General features: G+C 38.9%; 1 protein-coding gene and 1 long non-coding RNA gene across 5 annotated transcripts in view; one reads left to right on the forward strand and one right to left on the reverse strand.

Moving 5' to 3' along the window:
* On the forward strand, positions 1-24621 carry HSF2BP (heat shock transcription factor 2 binding protein). 3 transcript variants are annotated; one of them, XM_072994188.2, is made up of 8 exons: positions 1-109; positions 4279-4429; positions 4886-4989; positions 6145-6294; positions 6900-7038; positions 10163-10280; positions 20899-21002; positions 23921-24621. In XM_072994188.2, the coding sequence occupies exons 1-8, from the start codon at positions 56-58 to the stop codon at positions 24127-24129; spliced, it is 1029 nt and encodes a 342-aa protein (XP_072850289.2). In that variant the 5' UTR covers positions 1-55; the 3' UTR covers positions 24130-24621. The 3 variants fall into 3 exon arrangements, with proteins under 3 accessions (XP_072850289.2, XP_078246635.1, XP_072850292.2); XM_078390509.1 differs by lacking the exon at positions 1-109 and adding an exon at positions 416-481; XM_072994191.2 differs by lacking the exon at positions 1-109 and adding an exon at positions 3480-3753.
* The window catches only part of LOC144588196 (uncharacterized), a 383241-nt gene that overhangs the window by 35659 nt on the left and 322664 nt on the right, over positions 1-24918 (reverse strand). The window lies entirely within an intron of this gene.

Here is a 24918-nt window from a genome sequence, read left to right on the forward strand (position 1 = left end):
CGGGGAGAGGGCGGGGCTATTGTTCTGTCCCCCGGAGGGTCGGGCGCTCCTCGCCATGAAGCGGGCGGGCGGCGGCGGCGGCTCCTGCTGCTCGGAGAAGGCCGTGCAGGTAGCGAGCGGGACGCCGTGGAGCTTAACGCTCCTTTCTTCCAGCCCAGCCTCAGTCGTTCTTGTTGGGTTGCCTTGAAATTGAGGCTGCCTTGGCCTGTGGCCGCCTTGGTTCCTTCGCTCTTCTTGCCGGCACCTCGTGAGGCGCGTTTTGCTCCTTTCGTCCTTGCTCCGTCGCCCTCCGCAGAGGACGGGAGACCCGTCACCGGATGGCAAGGAGCCAATACTTTAAATCTCTTTAAAAACAATAACAACACACACGCCCTTATTTTACTGTTTTCCACAGAATACATCCGGGGATTTCCTTACCTGTGCTGCTTCTGTTTGGAAGGGTGACCGCCTTGGAATAGGAACAAGATAAAGCAGGGAAAGGGTAACCTTCTTGGCCTCAGAGACGAGGGCGGTATGGCCACACGCAAGCTCTCCTCGCCCCTTATTGATTTATTTATTTATTTAATATAGTTTTATCCCACTTTTCTTAAAAATAACCCAAGGCGGCTGCCGCAAGACGTGACGGAATCACAGATCAGGCAGGGAAAAACGAAATACTAAAAAGCCACAGAGAGGCATCAGGCAGGGGAAGGAAACAGTGGGCATGTGGGGTGAAATTCGCGGTTTCTGGCTTCCTTCCCCCATTTCCCTGAAAATGGCGGCAGTTGCTTTTAAACTGAGCATAAACCAGATACCTAGGTCAAATCTGAGAGAACTGGCTTTGGGCAGGCCAGTAGTTTAGTCTTAATTTTAGAGAATTTATGAGGAAAACAGTAATTAAGGTTTTAATGTTAACTGTACAATCCTGTTGTTGTTTAGTTGTTTAGTCGTGTCCGACTCTTGTGACCCCATGGACCAGAGCACACCACACCCTCCTGTCTTCAACTGCCTCCCGGAGTTTGGTCACATTCATATTGGTACCTTCAATGACACTGTCCAACCGTCTCATCCTCTGTCGTCCCATTCTCCTCTTGCCTTCATACTTTCCCAACATCAGGGTCTTTTCCAAGGATTCTTCTCTTCCCATGAGATGGCCAAAGTATTGGAGCCTCAGCTTCAGGATCTGTCCTTCCAGTGAGCACTCGAGCCTGATTTTCTTCAGAATGGATACATTTGATCTTCTTGCAGTCCAAGGGACTCTCAAGAGCCTCCTCCAGCACTATAATTCAAAAGCATCAATTTTTCAGCAGTCAGCTTTCTTTATGGTCCAGCTCACACTTCCATACATCACTACAGGAAAAACGTAGCTTTCACTAATCGGTCTTTTGTCAACAAGATGATGTCTCTGCTTTTTAAGATGCTGTCGAGGTTTGTCATGTCTTTCCTCCCAAGAAGTAGGCATCTTTTAATTTCATGGCTGCTGTCACCATCTGCAGTGATCATGGAGTCCAAGAAAGTAAAATCTGTCACTGCCTCCATATCTTCCCCTTCTATTTCCCAGGATGTGATGGGACCAGTGGCCATGATCTTAGTTTTTTTGATGCTGAGCTTCAGACAATTTTTGAACTCTCCTATTTTACCCTCATTAAGAGGTTCTTTAATTCCTCCTCACTTTCTGCCATCAGAGTGATATCATTTGCATATCAGAGGTTGATGATATTTCTTCTGGCAATCTTAATTCTGGCTTGAGATTCCTCCACTCTGGCCTTTCGCATGATGTATTCTGCATATAAATTAAATAAGCTAGGGTACAATATACAGCCTTGTCATAACTCTTTCCCAATTTTGAACCAACCAGTTGTTCCATAGCCAGTTCTAACTGTGGCTTCCTTTCCCACATTATCATTAGGTAGATAAGGTAGTCAGGCACTTCCATTTCTTTAAGGACTTGCCATAGTTTGCTGTGGTCCACACAGTCAAAAGCTTTTGCGTAGTCAATGAAGCAGAAGTAGATATTTTTCTGGAACTCTGGCTTTCTCCATAATCCAGCGCATGTTAGCAATTTGGTCTCTAGTTCCTCTGCGCCTTTGAAATCCAGCTTGTACTTCTGGGAGTTCTTAGTCCCCATACTGCTGAAGCCTGTCTTGTAGGATTTTGAGCATAACCTTGCTAGCATGTGAAATTAGTCCAATTAGATGGTAGTTGTAGCATTCTTTGGCATTGTCCTTCTTTGGGATTGGGATGTAGACTGATCTTATACAATCCTATACATGTCTACAATTTAGGAGTAAGTTCTATTCAGTTTGCCTTGTAAACGGGTATGGGATTGTAATCTATGTTAGTTAATTGCTTATATCAATCAACTTTAAAAATATTAAGTGGAACTGAAACTATGCCTCCCAATTAGCAGTGCAACAAGGATTTACAAGGGAGTGCTCCACTTCCCTATCATAGAATAATGCCTGCCTCATCTAAACTAGTGTTTACTGTGTGATGCATGAATGGAGCACCTAAAACCAAAGTGCATTTTTTCAAAGCAATTGTTTTAGGTTTTACCAGTGATTATAGATTCACTGTATGAAGTGATTAAAAGTAATAGAATTTAATCAAATAACACTTCTTTAACTGGCTGGTGGCCCCAGAACAGTCCTATTCACTAAAAATGAGTGATGTAAAGCACTTTAATACAATTTTGTAGTGATCAGTGGTTTTAAATTTTAGCCACTTCTGAAAACTTAGGAAGGTCAAGCAAAATAGATGCAGGATTAAATAGTTTTCTGGTTCAAGTGAGATGGTTGACCACTGAGGCATGAATAATAATTTTGTACCACCTGAAAATAAAGAGTATTGTCTAGACCAGTGGTTCTTAACCTTGGGTCTCCAGAGTTTCTTGGACTAAAGCTCCCAGAAGCCTTCACCACTAGTTGTGCTGGCCAGAATTTCTCGGAGTTTTAAGAACATCTAGGGACCCAAGGTTGGAAATCACTGGTTGAGATGTAATCCTATGCTTGTTTCTCTAGAAATAAGCTCCATGTAATAAAGAAGAGAATGTCTTAAGTAAAAATATATTGGATACAGTGATATGATGTGTTTTGCCACTGGAAGGTGCTTCAGTTTGTACTAGTAATAACTCAAAGATCTTGAAAAATACCAGTTTAAACAAACTTGGCATACATTATATATGGCACATCTGTCTGTTTCACAGAGGTACAAATTTCTTTAATGGAAGGAACTTAGGAATTAGTATGCCACTGGAGGTTTAAAGTCTGCACTCAAATATACTGTATTGTCGGGCTTATGTGAACAAACCGTATTTTTGTCTTCTTTCCTCTCCTCTGATGCAACCAGAAGGAAGAGATTGGAATTCAACATGAATGAAATTTGTGGGAGTGAGGGGGACATTTGGAGATTTGGAGTAGCGTCATCAATATGTTGACAACATATGTCTGGGAATTGGTTACACAACCTGTTCTAGATACATAGTGCTCCCCTGGATGGAGCAGTTTCACAATCAATACACTATTTTTTGATTCAAAGCTATCACTGGGGGCCCAAATGGTGTCAGCAGTAAGGAGCACTTATGGTTAGCTACTGCTTGTTCACCAGCTACAGCCATTTCTGGACCAGGAGAGAATGGTGATAGTAGTCCATGTCCTGATATGCGCCTGGTGGTTGATTACAATGCTGTTTACATGGATCTGCCTTCAAAGATGGTCCAGAGCTTGCAGCTGGTACAGAGTGCTGCCGTCCATGTATTGATGGAAGCAGCAACAGGTGAGTATATTACAGCAGTCCTGAAAATCCTGGACTGGCTGTTGGTTGATTGAATTCAGTTCAAGAGGTTAGTATTAATATACAAAGCAATAAATGGTTCAGGTTTCAGGTATTCGAAGGATTGTCTTCCCCAAGATTTAAGATTGGGTGAAGGAAGTCAGTTTTGATGCTTTTGGTAAGTGTAATGGATAGGGCAACCATGAAACAGCTTTCTTGATGGTGTCACCCCAGCTATGGACCTAAGTGAAACTCTGGTTGTCCTCCCTTCCCTGTAGTCATTTGCATGCTATTTGAAAATGTTTATTGGTGTAAGCCTTTCAGGGATAGGCAGGTACTACACTTTTATTGTTAAGTAACTGTTTGTCATTTTATGACTACCATTTATTTGGTTGTCTCCTATCTTGTAGATAATTTTAATAGCGTTTATGTATCAGACTGAAATTTTATGAAAGTTGTTTGCCACCCTGGGGTCTTGGGGAGGAATGGTAGAATATAAAATGAATAATTGTTGTTGTTTTGTTGCAGAAAATTGAAATACAAGAGGAATTTGTAAAAGTCAGAAAGAGAGCTTTGGAGAGGCTGACAACTGAAGTGATGCAGTTGCATGATATTTTGCCCAAAATAGCGAATAATGATGTCTTAGACAGTCTTCAGAAACTGGATGCTGTTGAAACAAGTGAGGCTGCAGTATTAGCTAGCATCATTATTTTTTATTTAGTATTACCATACTGAGTGTGGAGTTTCTCTCTCAACAGCAGTTTCTTGGGGATCATGAGTGGAAGAATACTATTAGACTCATGTCCTGTTCATCTTGTCAGGAAGCTCCCCTTAATATTTAGTCACCATCCAGTTTCTTGTAATTTGAGTCCTTTGGTTTGAGTGCTACTCTGTGGAGAAACAGAGAACAAATGTACTCCATTTTATATGTAGTAGCCTTTCAAATATTTGGAAATGATATCTTGTTGCCTTTAGGCCGAATGTGACTTTCCTCCAAAGATTTGTTGTTCAGACCATCTATTTTTGTTATCATCTCTGGACACATGATCTTGACTGCTGATTACTTAACTAACATTAAATTGTAGAATATTTTCTCTGCCTTGTCTTACTTTTTCACTTATGCTGTGTTTTTTAGTTGTTGAAAGGAAAGAACATGAACTGGAGCAGATGAGAATAGATTGTGAACATTATAAAGCCCGTTTAGAAGCAGCCCAAGCAGATTGTACAAAAGAAAGAAAGGTGGATAAGCTTTTTCTTTGCAACATAGTCCATTAATCTATTCAGCTGTAATTACTGGTATTCATCTTTGAGATATTATTTGCAATCTTAATTTGTCTGTGTTGACAAAGGCTTCACTGAGTTTAGTAGGGCTTACTACCAGGTAAATTTATGTTGAGTAATATTCTCTGTTAAATATTTAGATTGCAGTCTTATACTCACTTTTGTCCAGTAGAGAATGAGGCAAGAAGTGCCCGTGATAACTACCCTTGTAGTGGAACTGGAAGGGAATTGTTTCCACAGGTCTGTACTTAGGTACTCTACCTCCATGATACCAATAGCACTAATGACTTAATTTCTGGCATGCCATATGGCTGTCCAGCCAGCTACATGAACCATCACAGCACTGGGGACTCATAGTCCCTTTAACCTGCCACCCCCAGAGCTTGCAGAATCCAGGCTTAGTATCAAAGACAGATATATGGAATTGCATTGTTAACGTATCATCCTATAGTATGAGTTCTGGGTTGTTGCTAAGCTTTCATGCAGGCTAACCCAAAATAACACTGAAAGTAATAAATACTAAAAGCATACTGCTTATATAGTGCTCCATAGTGCTTAGAGCACTTTCTAGGTGGTTTACAAGTTAATTATGCAGGCTACATATGAAAGGAATACTAGTAGATCTTATGACTGAAACAATTTTGTAGGGTAATTTCTTAGATGTTTCCATTTTTCCACACAAGTGAGGCGCGCTTTGCTTTGCTGTACCTGCCTCCACTGCTAGCCCAGCTTGTTTGTGCTGTCAACCACTGCATGAAACATGATTTTGGGCAACAGGACGTAGAGAGGTAAGAATGGACAACAATCAGCACCCTTCACTTGTGTGGCCTTTTTTGAAATTAGAATTAGATTCTCTTTTCAACGCTATATGTGTCTTGTGAGGTGTGCACACCAAAGTTGGCTGCCACATATATGTCCAGTGGGCCCTTTCATCACATGGTGATGTGTGCTACAGGAGACTTGATATACTAGCAGATATGTTCCTCCAGAGCCATGATTTTTGGGAGAATTTGGTCGGAAGAAGTTGGAACTTCTTGAGAAGTCTTATTAGGTGTGTCTAAACAGTATTCTCCAGCATCAGTCATCACTTCATATTTACTTTGATTATTTCAGGAAAAATTAACTGTCCGACAGCACTTGAATGAGGCAAAGCAACAATTATTGCAGCAAGCAGAGTATTGTACAGAAATGGGTGCTGCAGTATGCACATTGTTATGGAGCATTTCTAGCAATGAAGAAGCAGTTAAAAATATTCTAGGAAGTGTAAGTTGGATAACTTCAATTTTTATTCATCAAGTATTCTAGATAAATAGCTTTTAACTTAGAAACTTCTAAAAACATGTATCTTCACTTTGTAGTCTACTTAGAATCCATAGAGGACAGCTAGTTGTTTGACTAAATTTACTATTCAAGCCTTTTAAAAGATTGTTTATGAAATGTGGGATATTGCTCTGTATCTACCATTCAAAATGCCTGGAAATGGCTCAACATTGCTTTGCAATATTCTGCCTGCACTGCCAGTAGGAAAGGACAGTGAAGAGTAAAGGAATATTTTCAGGCTATGAATTTGACCCTACAATGTTGCAAGGTGAATACAACCCCCTCTAGAACTCCTTCATATAAATAATTTCCCTAATAAAATAGTTTGTATATTTGCTAGAGTTGCTGGAGATTTAATGTCATTGGAAACCTTTTATCTTAATGGAGATGCCTTGAATGAATAATGAGTTGAAAAGATCACTTGCTTCTCTATACCTGAGCATCTCCTCATGTTTAGTTAAGTGTTGAATATTACGAAAGCTAACTGTTGTTTAGAAGTGTGCAACTTTGGAATAATAATACAGTGTTTTTTCTTAATAAACTTTCAGAATAAAGCCATAATTTTTTTTAATATCGCTGGACAAACAATGGAGAGTTATGTTAGATCATTAAGTGATGATATCAAACAACAGGATATGGATTCTGATGAAAGTCAGTTTGTGTTAGGTTTAGCAGGAATTGTTACAAGTAAGTAACTTAAGCATCATATGAAGAATAAAAGGTATCAAATATAAACCAACCATCCTACACACACACACACACAAGTAATAGTTTTTCAAACATTTTTCAGTTTCATAAAATGTAGATTTTGTAGTTTACTTTTAATCTTACAAAAACTGACCTCACCATATTAATGACTCTACTTGAGAACATGTGTGCTCACATGATCATTGTGACTTTGAATAGTTGAATAAGGTAACAAGTAAAATAGTTCTGCTTTCCAAAGTTGTAAATTGAATTTGTTTCACCCACTGACATATATTGCATACTAGAGATGAGCACGAATCCGAAAAATGGTGATTTGTTTTGATTTGTGATTCATCAAGGTTGACGAACTACAAATTTAAATTTTTTTATCAATCAGCAAATCAGTTTGTCAATTTGTTTTATATTCTAAGACCCTATAAAATGGCCTCTCCCTGAGCACATACAGACACCAAATTCACAGGTTTAGGGTCAGCATCCCTTGACTCTTCTCTACAAACCCTGCAAGTTTGGTAAAGTTTGGGTTTCAGACGTCCAAGTTATAAACTCACAAGGACAGCCCCCCCCAAAATCCCCCATGAAAATCCCCCCAGGGACACCAAAATCACAGAGAAGCTTCTTCTGACCCTCTTCTATAATCCCTCCAAGTTTGGTGAAGATTGGGTTTCAGACGTCCAAGTTATACAGCCACAAAGTGGGTCCCCCAGGAAAGTGCCCTTTACAAACCGACTTGGGGAAACCCATATTCACCAAACATGGAGGGATTGTAGAGGAGCGCCAGTAGAAGTTTCTCTGTGGTCTTGGTGTCTCTAGGTGCCTGAGGGGAACTTGAACATCAAAAACCCAATCTTCACCAAATTTGGAGGGCTTGTAAAGGAGAGGCAGAGGAAGTGCCCCTGCAATTCTGGTGTCTCTAAGTGCATTGGGAGTTGTTTTATAGCCCAGTGAATAAAGAATTGCTAAATATTCATTGATTTGTAATTGTTGGGGGCATTGATTCATACAGATACGACTCGAATTAGCAATTTTGAATGAATTTGGTGATTCATTTTTCAATTTGTGTCCATCTCTATTGCATATTACTAATGATTCTGATATTCACTTGAATTTAAATAATGCCAAAATCCTGTTGTTTATCATAAGCCAAATCATAACTTTCAGTATGTTCCTCCCTGGTGAACAGAATGTTCCTGCTGCAGTTCTCAAGATGTTCATGCGCATGCATCAACTCAGCATGCATGTGCACCCTGAAAAATAATGTCAGAGGCTTTGTTTAACAGGGAGGCATGTACTGAAAGTTATGATTATCTTATGCCAAACAACAAGTCCTTAGCCAATTTCTTGTGAATAGAATAATACTGCACACTTTTAAATTAAAGCCAGGCAACTTCGATGAGTCCTGGGGCAAAAATTTGACCCTAGCACCGATCATATGTCTGTAAAAACACAAAATAGCTAAGAAAGTAAAAGGAAAAAGAAAACCAAAAGGACTGGGATTTCAGTTTCTCATTTCAGTTTTGGGGTTTCTAAGAGTTTTCTAGATTTCCCCAGTATTTTAATGTAGAAAGCAATACCTGGATGTCCCCAGGAATGCAAAAGCATTTTTTCTTACAACATTCTTTTTCTACTACAGGGAGAGGGTTCTGTGGCGGCCTGAGGACTGCAGAAAAAACATTGGGAAGCATGTGTGCCCATGGGCCACATTTTGCCTGTTCCTTCTTTACATGGAATATAGATTCACATTTGCAAGTGTCCCTTCAGAACTAAAACAAGAACATGCTTTAAAACTTATTTCAATGTTCTTATTGCAGTACTTAAAGCTACCAATGTACTATTGCCAGTCACCTATATAGCAAAGTAAAACTTGGTTTTGTTGTAAATCTCGGCAAATCTCTGGCTGAAATCCAGAATACAGTAAGGTGCAACTAGGTTAGAATAGACACTGGATTCCCATTGTGGTGATAGATTGAAGGACTTGGACTCTGGAGAACAGGGTTTGAATCACCACTTGGCCATGGAAACTTATTGGGGAAGTTAAACTAGTAAAACCATTCCTTTAAATACAGTATCTTACTTACTTTGAAAGCCCTATTAGTGTTGCTGTAAGATTTCCTACTGGATAGCACAAAACACACAGAATAAACCAGTTGAATCAGTGGAACATATGGGAGAGTTGACTCAACAAATCCCCACTGAGTTAGTGGGTCTGCAGTTTACTACTGGATTTCAGTCTCTGGATTTGGCACCTTGATTCTTGACTGTCTTAAGAAATATCCTCTCCATTATGAGCTGCCACAGCACTTTATTATTGTACTCCAAATTCCATCTTACGTTAAGACACTTTAGGTCCCACCAGAGAAGTGAGTCTTCTTTATACCAGTCCTCTTATAGTATATAAAATACAGCCTCAAAACTAACTGGTTTCTTTCCTGAACTTTCTGTGGATTTCATTCTTCCAATTTTATTTTGTATTTTATCATGAAATTGCATTTTTTATGCTTTAAGGCTTTTTATTATTGAAATTAATATGAAAAACGGTTTAGTAAATAAATAGAAGCTCTGCTTGTTCAATTCACTGCCTTTGTCACATGAAACTTTTTGAGCAAATGGTCAAACTGCTTGAAGCCTTTATATAATTTATTTATTTAATTTATTTATTTTATTTGTACCCCGCCCATCTGGTCCTACAACCACTCTAGGCGGCTTCCAATACGACATAACAGCAAATAAAAAATAACACAAGAATTATTACATAAAATATCTTCTAACAATTACAAGACAGAAGATAGAGTAAAACATAAATAAGAAAAAATAACGAAAGAAAAAAGATCAGGTATTGACTGGAGGGAAGGCCTGAATAAACATCCATGTTTTTAATTGGTTTTTAAAGATGAAGTGAGAGGTGATACAATTAAATACGATGTGAACATATTGTACATACAGTACTGAATGTTAGTTTGTGAGGAATTAATTTCAATAATACTAATCCATATTAATTTCCAACAGTTACAGAATTTTCAGTGCTCCTGTTAGATCATAAAATTCTGCAGTATAGAACTCTTCTGCCGTGTGGTGTTTATGCTCTTATTTTGTATTCTCCCCATAGATGTAGCTGCTTTAGCATGTGGCCGTGAATTCCTGGTTAATTCAAATCGGGTTTTATTGGACACAATGATGCAGCTTCTAGGAGACATGAAACCAGGATGGTGCCCCAAACTGAAAGTGTATGGTGACTAATTTTTTTAATAAAATAAAGCTAGTTGTTTACAATCTGATATATCAGAGCTTATGTACAGTGGTGCCTCGCTTGACAATTACCTCGTTAGATGAGGAAATTGCTTTACGATGAAGTTTTTGTGATCACAAAACAATGTTTTAATAGGGAAAAACCGCTTAATGACGATTGGTTCTCTTCTTCGGGAACTGATTTTTCGCTTAATGACGATCTTTACAGCTGATCGTAGGGTCTTCAAAATGGCTGCCCGCTGTGCAAAATCGCTCCCCGCTGTGTTTTAGGACGGATTCCTCACATTACAGGCACCGGGAAATGGCCACCCTATGGAGGATCTTCACTGGACGCTGAGGTATTTCACCCATTGGAATGCATTGAATCGGTTTTCAATGCATTTCAGTGGGATTTTTACTTTCGCTTGACGATGATTTCGTTCTACAGCGATTTTGCTGGAACAGATTATCCTCGTCAAGTGAAGCACTGCTGTAGTTTAGTAGAATAGGTAAGTGCATGAGCTGGAACTGGTGGCTAATCAGTTTAAAGAAGTCACTATTGTTGAAACTCAGATCCTACACTCATTGTCTGAAATGCACAATATGTAAAATAATACTTTCCTGCCATACCCTGTGAAATGAAAGTACAGTATCTATCTATCTGTCTATCTATCTATCTATCTATCTATCTATCTATCTATCTATCTATCTATCTATCTATCTATCTATCTATCTATCTATCTATCTATCTATCTATCTATCTATCTATCTATCTATCTATCTATCTTAGTTCTGAGCTTCAGAGATGGAGAGAAATAATAGACAGACGATTGATCGATCGATCGATAGATCGATAGATAGATAGATAGATAGATAAGGCATACGCTTTCTGCTTATGCCCTTAAAAAGGAAGGGTGCGTCTTCAAATATCCAGATCCAGAGTTCCTAGTGTAGTGAATAGAGTGATGGATTAGAACTCTGGAGAGCATGGTTCACATTCCTGTTCAGCCATGGAAACTGACTGGGTGAATGGAACTGGTAAAACCACTCCTTAGTTATAACCCAGTTCCGGAATTGACAGCACAAAACAACAACAAGCCAATCAAGATCTGTAAATTACCTTCTGTTGTTGAGCTCAAAAAGATATTAACCTGCTAGGCATTTGGGGCTTGAGAGAAACTGCTGGCCAACATCTACCCAGTGAGCTTTATGGATGAATGGGGGTTTGACTCAAGGTCATTGTGCCTAGTCAAACATCTCGTGGCTAGAGATGGGGATGAAGTGACAAAATGGTGCTTTGTCTTGGTTCATGGGTCGTCAAACTTGATGACTCATGAATTGCCCCCCATGACCCGATGAATAACAAATCAATTTGTAATTCTTCGGCTCTTTCTTCGGGGCACAGCAAGAGGAGGGAAAGCAGGGATCAAAGCAATCCCACAGCACTTTGAGTCCTTTCCCCCTCCTCTTGCTGAGCACTGCGGGGTAGAACAAGAGGAGGGAAAGCAGGGATCAATGTGATCCCGCAGCGGCTGGGGGATCCCTTTGATCCCTCCTCATGGCATGCGGGGGTGGGCTTTAGCAAGCCGCCCAAAGGGAAAACTCCTTTCTGCTTATGCCCTGATCCGCAGGGGCATAGGTGGATAGGGAACGAAGGGAGGAATATTAAAGGATATTAAAAGTTATATTAAAAGAATATTAAAAGTCTCGACCCCAAGAATATGAAGCAACAATTATCTGACGAATAAGAGTTTTTTTAAACAAATATCCTGATTCATTTTTATATTCATCCCCATGTCTACTCCTGACATTCAGTAGACATTGATCACTATTACTTCTGTTTCCCCAAAAATAAGAGCTAACCTGAAAATAAGCCCTAGTATGATTTTTCAGAATGCTCATAATATAAGCCCTACACCAAACATAAGCCCCAGTTAAGTGAAACCTTGCCCTCCACCATTGTGCAGCACCAGGAGATGATGACATGACTGTATTTGAATAAATGTAGATTGTTGTACATGAAAAAATGAAATCCCCTGAAAATAAGCCCTACTGCATTTTTGTAGCAAAAATTAATATAAAACTCTTGTCTTATTTTTGGGGAAACACGATAGTGGTGGATGGCTCAGCTTAAAAGGAAATCAAGCTTTTGGGTAGCACTGTATGCAGTCCAACAAACTTCCTCCAAAATGCAGGGAGATTCCACTGAGTCACCACCTTAGTGTAAAGATAGTCTAACAGATAGAGATGGGACAATGAGAAGCCAAAAAAGGGGGGAAATGCATTATATGTGTGAATACACTTTTGCATTTATTAAGACACCCCTGGGATCATGAGTGCACTACATAAGTTTGATATGGAATTCCTAGGCGAGGAGGCAGAATATTCTCATTTGTGTGTAGCTACAAATGTATCCTATTAAATCTTGCTTTGTTTTGGTTCTTGTTGAAAATAATTTGGGTCATCTTTATGTGTTGTGTCGAAGGATGGTCAGCAGGGGGTGCTACAGACTTATTAGTAAACTGACTATACAATGGCTGATCATAAATCTCTGACTTGGCTTAGAGAATTTGTTTAAAGATAGAATTGAAATAAGGTACCTAATGAACTTGATCAGGCTTCTAAGTATAATTATAGGGTTCTGAGATAGAGAATGTGACAGCATTTGGTGGCAGTAGGAGGTGCTAGAGAACTAGGGGACAGTTTGGAGATTGTACCTGGGCCAGTAACCAGTGTGGTGTAGTGGACAGAGTGACAGAGTAGGACTCAGATTTGAATCCCCACTCAACCATGGAAATTCACTGGAGGTGTGGAACTGGCAAAACCAATTCTTAAATACCTCACTTACCTTAAAGACTGTATTAAAGTCACTGCAGGTCAGATCTCACCCGACAGCATATAACAACAACAATCTCAGCCATGAGTATTGCCCTTCGAATGGCTTTGAAAAAGTTTAACCATTCAACTTCCTTCTTTCAGCATTCCTAACTGCATTGCTTTATTATAAACTGTTGGCCATAAAATAAACGGCAGAAAGAAAAATACAAAACATAGTCCTGTTTTTGTATGTCATGTCACCCTTAATCTGTTTTGCCACTTCTACTTGTAAACAGACTGCAAGACCATACTGAGAAGTGCTAATCCTTTCTGTTGTAAATGTTTCGTAATGTAAGCTGACTGAATATTAGATTTCTGGCTGTGGAGCCAGAGGGCATTCAGTTCCCTACTGTGCATTTCAGAAGAGCCAGCCTGTATGGCCTTGGGCAAGCTGTGCAGTCCCAGGATGCCCCAGAAGAAGGGAATAATAAACCTGAGTACTCTCTACCTAGAAAACCCTGAAAAGGGCTGCCATAAGTCAGAATTGACTGGACAGTGCACTCTTATTATTTTATTTCACCTTAGTGGAGCATATTGAGCAATAGGTATTTGTATTGTCCTTTCTGAGGCACAAGAGTATTTCACATAAAGATTAGACCTTGTTCTGGAATTGGATAGATAGCAGCCAACTTCATGATGTGGCAAAAGTGGGAGTCTCCTGTCTTTTTGCACTAACTCTCCTGATTTACAAAAGGAGCTGTCCCCCAGAACTATTTTAGCGTTCACATTACATTGTGATTTAAATTGGTTTTGACATCTACACTGCTAAAATTGACTCATTTAAAAAGCTCCTGCTGGCCAGTGTAAAAAAACTCGCTTTGCAGCCCATATAAATCAATTTCACCCTTGTGTTAGAACGATAACATCTAAATCGATTTAAATGATGGTTAAATGTGGTTCTTATTGCCAGTGTGACCACAGTCTAAGTTTTTTGCAGTCCTTTTTCTCTGGCTAAACAGGTTGTCTTGTGAGGACAACTGTACTACTGCAGAGCAGAGAAAAAGGAGCCAGACTAGCCTGTCTCCTACTGAGGTAAAAGGTTGTGCTCCTAATCTGGAGATGATTAGTGAGCCTTCCCCTGCCAAAAAACCTTCTTATTCCTGCCCCTTTCCCCTACCCAATACTTGTGGCCTAGGAAAAAGAATAGGTTCAATAACCCACATTTAAGGCATGCAGCTTGCAGCCAGAGGACTTACTTCAGCCAAAGCTTACGAGAAATGTATGTCACTTACACATTCAAATATTGTCCCACACTGTATGTCCCTCTTTCCCGTTTCATCTGCTTTCCCAAAAAATATTCACATTGTTTAAGTAGTGGATCATTTAGATTGTTTCTTCTATCTAGATAGGAGCAGTAGACTTGCAGACATTTCTTAAAATCACCTTTGGAGACCAAGTCATTCCTTTTCCATTTTCTTTTATTCTCTTGGAGAAGGAATGGTTATACAGGTATTCCTAAAAGGCCAGGCATATTGTATTTCATTTTCAAGAATGGTTACATAAGAATGAAATGACTGATCCACAAGTACTCACGGTAAATGTTCCCTTACATTATTTTTTGACTATTCTGGCAGAAAGGAGGATGTATTTGAGAATTATTTATTGTTTAATGAGCAAGAGAGAGGGCAATGTCAGGCATAAAAAGAGTAAGAAAAGTCCTGACAAATTGAGAATGAATACATTCCGTTCTGATTCATCTCGTGGTGGGTATTTTATGGCTTCCCTGCTTATTGGCATGGGGGAAGGCCATCTTAGAAGTCCTGAGGTTTGGGTACATAGATCTTTTGTTCATGTATCGTGCCTTCCCCATTGGTCTTGTATCCTTGTATCAACTTTCTGGAAATCAAGGTAATTCATTTGACCCTCAAACAATTCTAGGTTGTACTAAATGGTAGACTTACTTTTATGGCTGTCAGCTTTCTTAGCAAGAGAAACTTGTTTCATAACTAGCAGTTTTTCTGTTGTAAATTTCGGTAGCTTTTTTGAAGTTGAGGGCTATTTTTCCTTCCTTCATGTTTTCCCCAGTTTCATCTTCTTTTCTATTTGAAATTCAGCTATAGTGCTACAAACCCAGTCTAGATCTCTATTTTGAAGTTCTGGAAGAGGCTTTGCTAAGGACATTGAATTTTAATATTTTTTTTCCTAGTAGCAAGGACTTCTGTTCAGACAGTTTCTGAACTTTTTAACATGGAGGAGATTATTCATGCTTGCCTTTTGTTCTCAAGATTTCTTTCCCCACCCCACATCCTAAGAGTTAATTCCTCCTCTCCCCCACTTTCCCCCCCTCCTTTTTGCCTCAAGGAGGGGAAATGGTACAACTTAGATGTTTGTGGGGCCTGAGAGTAATATACTGGCAGGCCAAAGCCTATTTGTAGTGAGAATGCTTTGTCTTTGTTCTTCAGCACAATGACTTCTGAGGTAAAATATATCAGTTGCCATCCCATAGCCAGATGGTATTAGTAGGGGTTTTCCCCTCTGTAGAAAGGATCTGTGCCCATTAGAGAAGGTGTAGAAGACACATAGAAAAGAGAGGTAGGACAGCAATCTGGACTTTAGTCTGTACATGTACCAGGCATTAATGACGTAACAAAAACAGCAGTAGGCTACTGGCCTAAATCCAGTGTCACATCAGTGGAATAGAAAGCCTTGCTGGCCTAGTTTACCTGCATTACACAAGCAGTAGCTCAAATAGCGCTGCAGCCGTGCAGTCCTTGAGTACTGTTACCACTCTTACACAACCACCGGTAATGCATATCTGTTGGTACAGTGACTCTCGTGTTCATGCCATGACAGTATTAGTTTCAGGGCACTGTTTTCCACATAGTGCTTTTCTATATCCATTTTAAGCATATGCAGGGAGGTCTGCAGTAATATCTTGGAATTGATTCACCCTCCTAAAGAGGATGTTTGCTTCAGGGTTCCAGTTGGCCATTCCTTCCACACAGAGGCTTCTGTCATCACTTCTTGTTTCCAACTGCTACTCTGCATTCTGTGTCTGCTGAGCACACTCAATCATTGTACGGAGTGTTTCTTCGTTTTTGTCTTTTTAGTGTTCCTAAAACTATTTTTTTCTTCTTCTTCAGACTTGGGATTTCCCCAAGCATGTTATACTGAGTCCTTTGTGTGACTTACGACTTGGTTTTGCTATTAGATAGGGCAGTAGTTCCCAACCTTGTGTAACCCAGGTGTTTGTGGACTTCACCACCAGCTATGCCAGCTGGGGTTTCTGGAAGTCAGCCAGAAACCATTGAAGTAGGGTGATATGGCCACTATTTACAGATTGTCTGTAGTGGAACAGTTTCAGGACAGAGATTATATTTGGCCATTTTCCTCAGCCAAGACACTCTGTTTTGTATCAGGTATGTCCACTGTTCACTCACCTTGCTTTGCAAAGAGTAATATTTCTCAAGGCTCCACAAAATGTTATTTTAAAAACTCCAGTCTGTCAGAATTTACTCCTTTTTTTAAAAAAATAGCAGCTTTCAACAATTTCTTCATGATCTGCTGGTCTCTCCCCCCCCTTCTCGCTTCATAGAGTGATATTTACTACTGAAACCCTCTTGCATTGTTATATGAAAGATTATCAATGGCTGGTGTGTGTGTATCTTTTCGATATCAGTGAATGTTCTTTCTCTCTCTCTCTCTCTCTCTCTCCATCTATCTATCTGTCTGTCTGTCTGTCTCTCTCTATCTCTCTGTCTTTCTCTCTCTCAAACACACACAGAGACAGAAAGGAGCATATAGACCATGGCAAAAGTTTTATGGATACTGACTCTTTTCTGGCAAGTATAGATAGAGGAATAACACACTTGCATCAAACCTGCTGGATAGCTCAGTGGTTTCGGTCTCTGCCTCCAAAGTCAGAAGTTGGGAGTTTGGGACTCCTTGGCGGGCTGGACTCAATGATCCATAGGATCCCTTCCAGCTTTGCAGTTTTACGTAAGAATTATAAATCTGTATATTTTAGTATAACTATGAATTCATAACAACAAACACTGTACCCGCTCTTTTTTAGTGTGGCATTTTTGTATTTGCTACTTTTACTATAGTAGTAATGTTACTGTGGTGCTATATTACAGTAGGGTTGGTACATCATTGATTATTGGATCTAAAATAAATTCTGTACCCATCTCTTGTATGTTTAAGGTGTCTCACAAAAGCATTCTGAAAATAAAGCAGTCAGAAATGGTAGCAAGGAATAAAATGAAAGTGGATCAATAAGTGACAATGTTATTCAGCAACAATAAGATAATACAATGACCTTTCACTTTATAAATATAGTTGTTTTCTCAAATTTCATGTTGCTTCTCAATCTGTCATTTTTCTTGGGAAATGTTATGTTGGAAGGAGGAAAAGGGAATTTTGTATGTCAAATGTTAGCATAGAAAAAAGTGTTATTTTTTAAAAAATGTAAATGATTTTTTTCCTGATGTAATAGAGCATTAGCAAGTGTACCCATTAGCAAAGGTTTATTATGAAATAGTTCTGGAGGCTTTTGAAAACAGCTGACTGAGCACAGCACTTATTCTGTGTGTATATTCTCGGTGTGCTTTGTAAACAGTAACAAGTAGTTTGACAATACTAGTGTCCATGCAAAAATAATGGTTTGCTGGGTGACTTTCATAATTTGACTACATGAGTTATGGTCCCTTTGAAATGTAAATAAAAGAAGGCTTAAAATACAGTCTTGTACCTGAGATCTACCAGCAGGAAGGTACAGGAAAGAAGAACCTCTCATCTTCAGTGCACATATAGCATCCTGGAGTTCACTAAATCACTACAAGTGTAATCCTGCCATTTTGAAACATTGATTGGAGATAAAATGGTATTTAAGAACCTGCATGGAACTGAGCTGTACTTTGGAGACAGGAAAACTGTTGCATGGAACTGTGCTTTGCAGTCAAGAAGAATTAGTTGCATTTCTGAATAGACACGTGTAGAACTCAGCTGTGCTTTGAATGCTTGATGTGAAGATAACTGATGTGGAATTTGGCCCCACCTGTCTGGCTCTGCCCTGCACTCTTAGTTACATCTACTAACAGAATGCACTCTAAAGACCTCAGATTAGAATTCGAGCCATAGAGGTTGTCCATAAGCACTTTTGCTTTGTGGGATCACACCCCTGCTGCATGGAATAGAACAGTCGTAGTACATGTAACCAAAACAGGAGCCACGTGCTTTGACAAAATGTAATGAAGAATTCATGGAGGGACTGGTAATCCTTTATGTATAGATTTGCAGAAAGACTGATTTTACATCCCCTGAGGTGAAAGTTGATACCAATACATCTTTTTAAAATGTTTTTTCCCTTGATATCAACACACCTAAAATTTTGGTTAACCATCCTGAAACTTATGAAAATCTGGGTGATTTTGCTATTTCATCCTCCACTTCCAAGCTCTGCAGTGCCTGCTCTAATGAGGCGGCCTGTAGGACTCAAAAGGATTCATTTTAAAAGGATATTTTATTTGTCCATGAAAAGTTACCCAGCCCTGTTTTTTTTGATAGTACATATAAATATGCTCAGAGTCATGACTTGGTTATTCAGGTGGCTCCACTCCCTCTTCCGTCTCATTCTATTACAGATATTTTCTCTGCATCCAGGATTGGGAAATAAGTGCTCCAGTTGCTTGTTCCTTCATAGCTTCCCTTGTCTTTCTGTCAGTAGCACTCCCAGAGGTGCAGGATCTATCCCATGCCCCATTTCATGTAGGGTACAATGCAGTCCCATGCCATGATCTGCAACAGTGATCAGGATGCTCCTGGCTGCTTCTCTGTGGGATTACTGCTCTCTTTTCTCTTCACAGGGGACCCGAGGCACCTAAAAACAATTAAAACTGTACAGTGATAACAGGTTAAGAAACTATACAAAACTATATTAAAACACAGTTAAACATTAATCAGATTATAAACAATTTTAAAACTTTTTAAAACATTAACAATAAATTTCATAAATGCAGTGTTCTCTAGCCATTGCCCCCCTCAACCTATTGCTCAGACGCCTGCCTGAAAATGAAGGTCTTTCCCTAATGATAGAAGGACAAGAGGGAGTGGGGCAACCTGGCTTCTGCAAGAAGTGAAGATATGCCTACCACAGGCTTGGTGTTATATGGAATGTTGCTATAAATAATTACTTGGATTTTATGTTCATTCTAAATTTCATGAGCATTGTAATTTCTCTCACTGTCTAAATTCACCAAGTTTACCTTTGTTCTTGGTAGAGTAGGTTATTTCCATTGTAAGTTATCTTACAAACTGAATTGTTTCTTCTATTTTAATGCAATTTTTAATTATCTTTATGTGATAATTCACTTCATGGCTTTCTATTGTCGGTAAAGTCTGCTTCCAGTTTATACTAGTTTAGTAACAGTATCACCAGATATATGGGAGGCTCCCCTCCTATCACAGAAGAGAGGAGGAAATGCATATGAAGGCAACTGTATGACCTTGGTTATTTGTTTTTGGTTCACCAAGCTAATTTCAAATTCAAACAAGTTCTTAGATAGAAAGAATCTGAGTCTGTAAAGCGAGTCATGTGATGACTGCACCTGTCTTGTTTTTCTTTGGAATATAAATAGATAAATCCTTCCCATAGAAGTGGGTCTGTTTTCCCAAATAGACTAAACATAGGGAAATTGCACCATGTGCTATTGCAGGAAACAGAATTATGATAGATAACTTCCTCCTAAGTATTTTTTAGTACTAGTCAGCTGCATTGTGAATTAACTATTATTTGTTGTAAAGCCATGCCTTTGAATTTTAAACACAGTCTTTGTGATAATTTTGTTCAGTTTATTTTATTGGAAACATAAAATGTGATTCTTACAATAAGCTGGTATTGTTTACATTAGCCCCGATGCAGTCAGAGAAAGCTGGCACAACTTCACAATAGATAGTAGTTAATGTATAGTGCAGCTGACCAGGGCTGAAAAATACAGTAAGTGAGAAACAGTAGGTAGTTGTGGGCATTCTTTTTTAACACACATTCTGTTGCTATTTACTTCAGTCCGATGAGCGATGATGGGGACCTCAGGAAGCATTGTCTGTAGTGAAAAGTTTGTAATATAGCAATTCTTTTACTGAGATGGTCTGTTTAAGTTGGTGATACAGAATGACTGTTGACTACTGTAGCTAAGAGAGAACTGTGGCTTTGGTGATGAAAAGAACAGCTAGATCCAAGCAGTGATGTGATGTAGAATGAATTTGTAAAGGCATATGTCATTCAAAGAAGCTGATTTTTAATAAAGGTTTTGGCCAGAGCATAAAGAAAAGAATGAAGGAAGTAAAGCATGGGATAAAATTGTGTTAAGATTTATATTTGTACGATTTTATATTAAGCTTCATGGAGCTAATTTTTGCCCTCTTCTGTTTATCAGAACAAGTAGCTTGTTCAAAATAATGACTGTCCACTGTGGAGTTGCTATTAGAAGGATTATACAAAATGTGCTGTGTAATCATTGAAGACTGTGTTCACAGGAACATCTCTGGCTAGTTCAGTAGGATTTAAATAATGCTAGATGTTTGAACTCTACATTAAGAAAATAATGCACATCCATTGCTTAACATGAAAATATATAGTTATGTGATTGTAGATATATCATGTATATAAATTATGTTTTTAAAAAAAATTGATTGGGGAAATACTCATATTTCTTCAGGCTTGTTGAATCAAGGTATGCATGTTATTGTAGTGTGATCAAATCTGCATATTTCTGTTTTCTTTTGAAACATTTATTACAGGCTGATGCTGATGTCCTTATACAATGTTAGCATCAACGTGAAAGGCTTGAAATACATCAGTGAAAGCACAGGGTTCTTCCCATTACTTTGCTGGCTCCTGAATGGTGAGGCATTTATATATACACTGAAGACATATCACTAGTTCTTAAACTTATTAATGTGTCACTTTTAACTACGATATCACAGTTCATTAAGGCATTATGCTCTAGAGGTTAAGATTATGCAGTTAGCACATCATTACAAACAGAGGTCCCTTAAGAAGTAAAAAATGTGCATGAGTTTTATTTCTGTAATAGAAAGGGGAGTTGAGATTTCTGCTTTAGTTTTAGTAACAAATTTGTTGTCATCATCAGTACCAGTAACAACAGAAATAAATGCTGTTGGTCACTAGTGTACAACAAGTCTAAATATTGCAGCATAGGGCAAACATTTGTATTCATGACTTTTCCATCTGGAAGGCACAGACTGAATTGAAATGTGACAGGCGACAATGGTGTAGGATATACCTTTATAGTTACTTCACATCAGCACTCCCTCTAAGCAGCGCAGGTGCGCAGCACTGTATTGGTGCTGCACACCCACAGTTAGTGTTGCCACTCATTTGGTTCCAGTTGTGTCCGGAACATTGTGAGTGCGCAGCTGGGTTTCATTGCCTGACATTGATGGTTTATCTGTTATAAGTAAAGAGACGGAAAGTTTCCTGCCCACTTGGACTGGCACAGTATGTGGTATTTATCAAGGACATGAGAATGGTTCATCCCATGTACAAGAATGAGACCTGCCTCTTCACAGAGACCTTCATTATTCATGGATTTTATTTTCTGTTTTAAATATCAGCAGTAAAAGTGGAAAAATGTACACCTTAAAGTACTGCTCCAAAGGCCCCCCTTCTAGCTGAGGGCTTTTGAGAGTCATAATTCAAAATTTTAACATTTTCAAGATTTGACTTGTCCTAATTTGTAAAATGAAGTTAAGATTACAGCTAGTTTGATTTGTATCTGAGTAGTTTTCTCCAGAGTCAAGGGTGCATAGCAATTTTTGACATTACTGATCTTGCCTACGAAGACAAGGAATACAAAGAATCAGAAAATATATCAAAATATATTAAAAAAAGATGAATGGCCACTCTAGTTTCCATACATTGTCATCCTTTACATGCTTTTTCAGGACACTTCTTCCCTAACTTATCTGACTCTAACCCACTGCTTCTGTCCCCCCACCCTGTACTCTATTGGTTAAGTATATAGGTTTACATATATAGGTTGTTTGGAAATTGCCACAGCCTGAAAGGGAATGGAGAAATAGAATATGGAGAAATAGAATATAGCATATTGCCCTAATGGAAAAATTAACACAACAGTTCAAATTACTTAGCAACATTCCCAAGATGTCTTTTTCAACATATAGTTTCCTTTTATTTTTTTATGTTAATAAGAATAACAAGACTTATTTTCCATCAACCTTCCATGTCAGTCTTTGCTGCGATATTCTAACCTGATGGCTGTGTTACAGTCAATCATGTTAAATTTAGTAAGTCTGGCCAGGTAAGTCTTACATGATACTGCAGACATGTCATCATGGCCTATCCACAAAATAGCTCTTATTGCTGGTGTGAAATTAAAATGTTCTTGTGCCAGTAAAGAAAAAAAATGAAAAGCTTGTGGGTTAGTTGGGCTAGAATTTGGTATCCATGACTTGTTAGCATGCCAAATCCTACTCTGATCAAAGAACCTTACAAGCATATGTCAGATGAATTTACACCATATTTGGAGAGTCTATTACAGATTAACTGTTTAGCGCTAAGGCAATATAATTACTTAAGCCCTGCTTTTAGAAAATAATTCATTAGAGAGTGTAGTACTACTGACACATGTGGCTACAGTATCTCTCTGCCTTGTCAATTGTTGTTAGTGGCTGAATGTGAAGTGAAATACTATTGCTGAAGAAAATTCTTGGGAAAGTACTAATACAAGCATTGTTAAAAATGCTTGTATCAGTACTTTATAACTCTTTATGTTCTAAATCTGATAAAATAAATTCTTAAATTACTCATATGAGCAGTTCCGAACCATGAACTTACAGAAGTATCTCAGCTGTTTGTTCTGAATTGTTAATAGTGTTGGGGGAAGTCGGGTTTTAAAAAAATGTCTTTCATCCATTTGGAAGGGTTTTTTATTTTTAAGAAAGTAGCTGTGGCACCTTTAAGACAAACATGTTTTATTTGGCATAAGCATTCATGGACTGCAGCCCACTTCTTCAGGTGTAAGAAGTCCATCAGAAGAAGTGGCATATTCAGATGCATCTTCAGACAGGACTCTGAGGCTGTTATATTCTCTCATGCTCCATAAATCCCCAAGTTCACTAACATATTAGAGGCTTCATGGAGTTGTAGCTGTCTGGATAGCTCTGTGATTCGGAGTACCTTTCTACAGAGCAGTAGAGAGCAACAGGAAAGGAGGAACACCAAATGTAAGATGAATTGGCTTAAAAAGGTAGCCTCGTGGCGTAGTGGTTAAACTGCTGTACTGCAGCCAAAACTGTGCTCACGACCTGGGGTTCAATCCCAGGTAGCCGGCTCAAGGTTGACTCAGCCTTCTGTCCTTCCAAGTTCGGTAAAATGAGTATTCAGCTTGCTGGGGGGGGGGCAATGTGTAGCCTGCATAATTAACTTGTAAACCGCCCAGAGAGTGCTTGAAGCACTATGGGGCAGTATATAAGCACCACGCTTTGCTTTAATATATCCACTGCCTTGAGTTTGCAAGAGCTAAGTAAAGATTTTAATGATAGGACCTTTGAGAGGTCATTAATTCACAGTGTTGTCACCAACTAGAAGCAAGGTGACAGCATTAAACAGCAGCAGCACTGGAGCCAGTGGCTTCAGCTTTCTTTGACCTCACTCAGTGCCTTCAGTTAATGTGTACAGGGTATTTGTGAATAGCCTCAATCTTGGAGTGATCTGCTTTTTTTAAAAAAAATCTAACAGTTAGCTTAACTACCGTACATTCTTCTCCTTTATTTTTAGATCCTGATCCAGAAGTATGTCTTCATGTTCTGCGACTTCTCCAGTCTGTGATTTTGGAGCCAGAGGTTTTAACCAAGTCAGCTGCTGAAATGCGTGACTCCTTGCCGTTTCCACGTATCCATATGCTGTCAAGGAGCCGCAATAAAGATCTACAAATTTTGGCCCAAGAACTGCTTGATGACCTCCGAGTTTTAGAGCGTGAAATGTAAAGATATATTTATGACGTCAACTTTTCAAGCCTTTTTTCAGTGTTGTAATTTGCAGAATGCTATACATACATTCTGAAAAATCTAAGTTTTGTAATTAGATGTGTGTGGTTATTCTGATTTTCTTGTGCAAGCCAAATTAATGCCATCACAGCCACAAAAAGCACACTTCATGAGCTTCAGGCTAGCCATGTACAAAACCTTCTCTAAGAATAAGCATACATTTTGAAAAAAATTACAAATTGGTATGTACAGAAAACTGATTGTAACAAAGATGTGTATAACAACTGTTTCTGTTCTGCTGCATATCAATAGCTCTTTAGAAGCAAAGTCATATATCTTTATGTGGAAATCATCTTCACAGCTTAGCCACATCAACCCTCTTTCTACTCTAGTGATATCAGATTGAATGGCCACAATATTTTTTCTTTTGACATTGCCATCTTCATCAACAACATAACTTTAAAAAAATCTAATAAAGGAAGACTCTGACAACTTTGTACATGTTCTTTGTCCTATCTTGAGAAAATATTAGTGAGGCAGCCTCCGGGTTTGAATTAGCCCTGGCCAAGGCAGCATTTGCTTTCCTCACATATTATTAATGGGTTGAATTGTCTTTTTCAAGGGGCCAGCCAGAGAACTTACGCTGTTACTGCAGTTGTGTTTCTCCTTGGTTGCTGCTGTCAGCTGCAGCATTTACAAAGAAGCTTATGGAGTGGCTCCTCCAGGCTGCTATCTGCATTACTCTGAGCACAAGTTAGGGCAAGCAGCAACAGCAGAGAAATAGCTTCA

Source organism: Pogona vitticeps, chromosome 3, assembly GCF_051106095.1.
Source record: "Pogona vitticeps strain Pit_001003342236 chromosome 3, PviZW2.1, whole genome shotgun sequence".
Lineage (NCBI taxonomy): Eukaryota > Metazoa > Chordata > Lepidosauria > Squamata > Agamidae > Pogona > Pogona vitticeps.

Excerpts from the sequence above, each read along its gene's own strand:
- HSF2BP (XM_072994188.2), top strand. The coding sequence starts at position 56 with ATGAAGCGGGCGGGCGGCGGCGGCGGCTCCTGCTGCTCGGAGAAGGCC. Across the intron at positions 110-4,278 it reads GCTCGGAGAAGGCCGTGCAG|AAAATTGAAATACAAGAGGA; the intron begins GTAGCGAGCGGG and ends GTTTTGTTGCAG. Across the intron at positions 4,990-6,144 it reads ATTGTACAAAAGAAAGAAAG|GAAAAATTAACTGTCCGACA; the intron begins GTGGATAAGCTT and ends TGATTATTTCAG.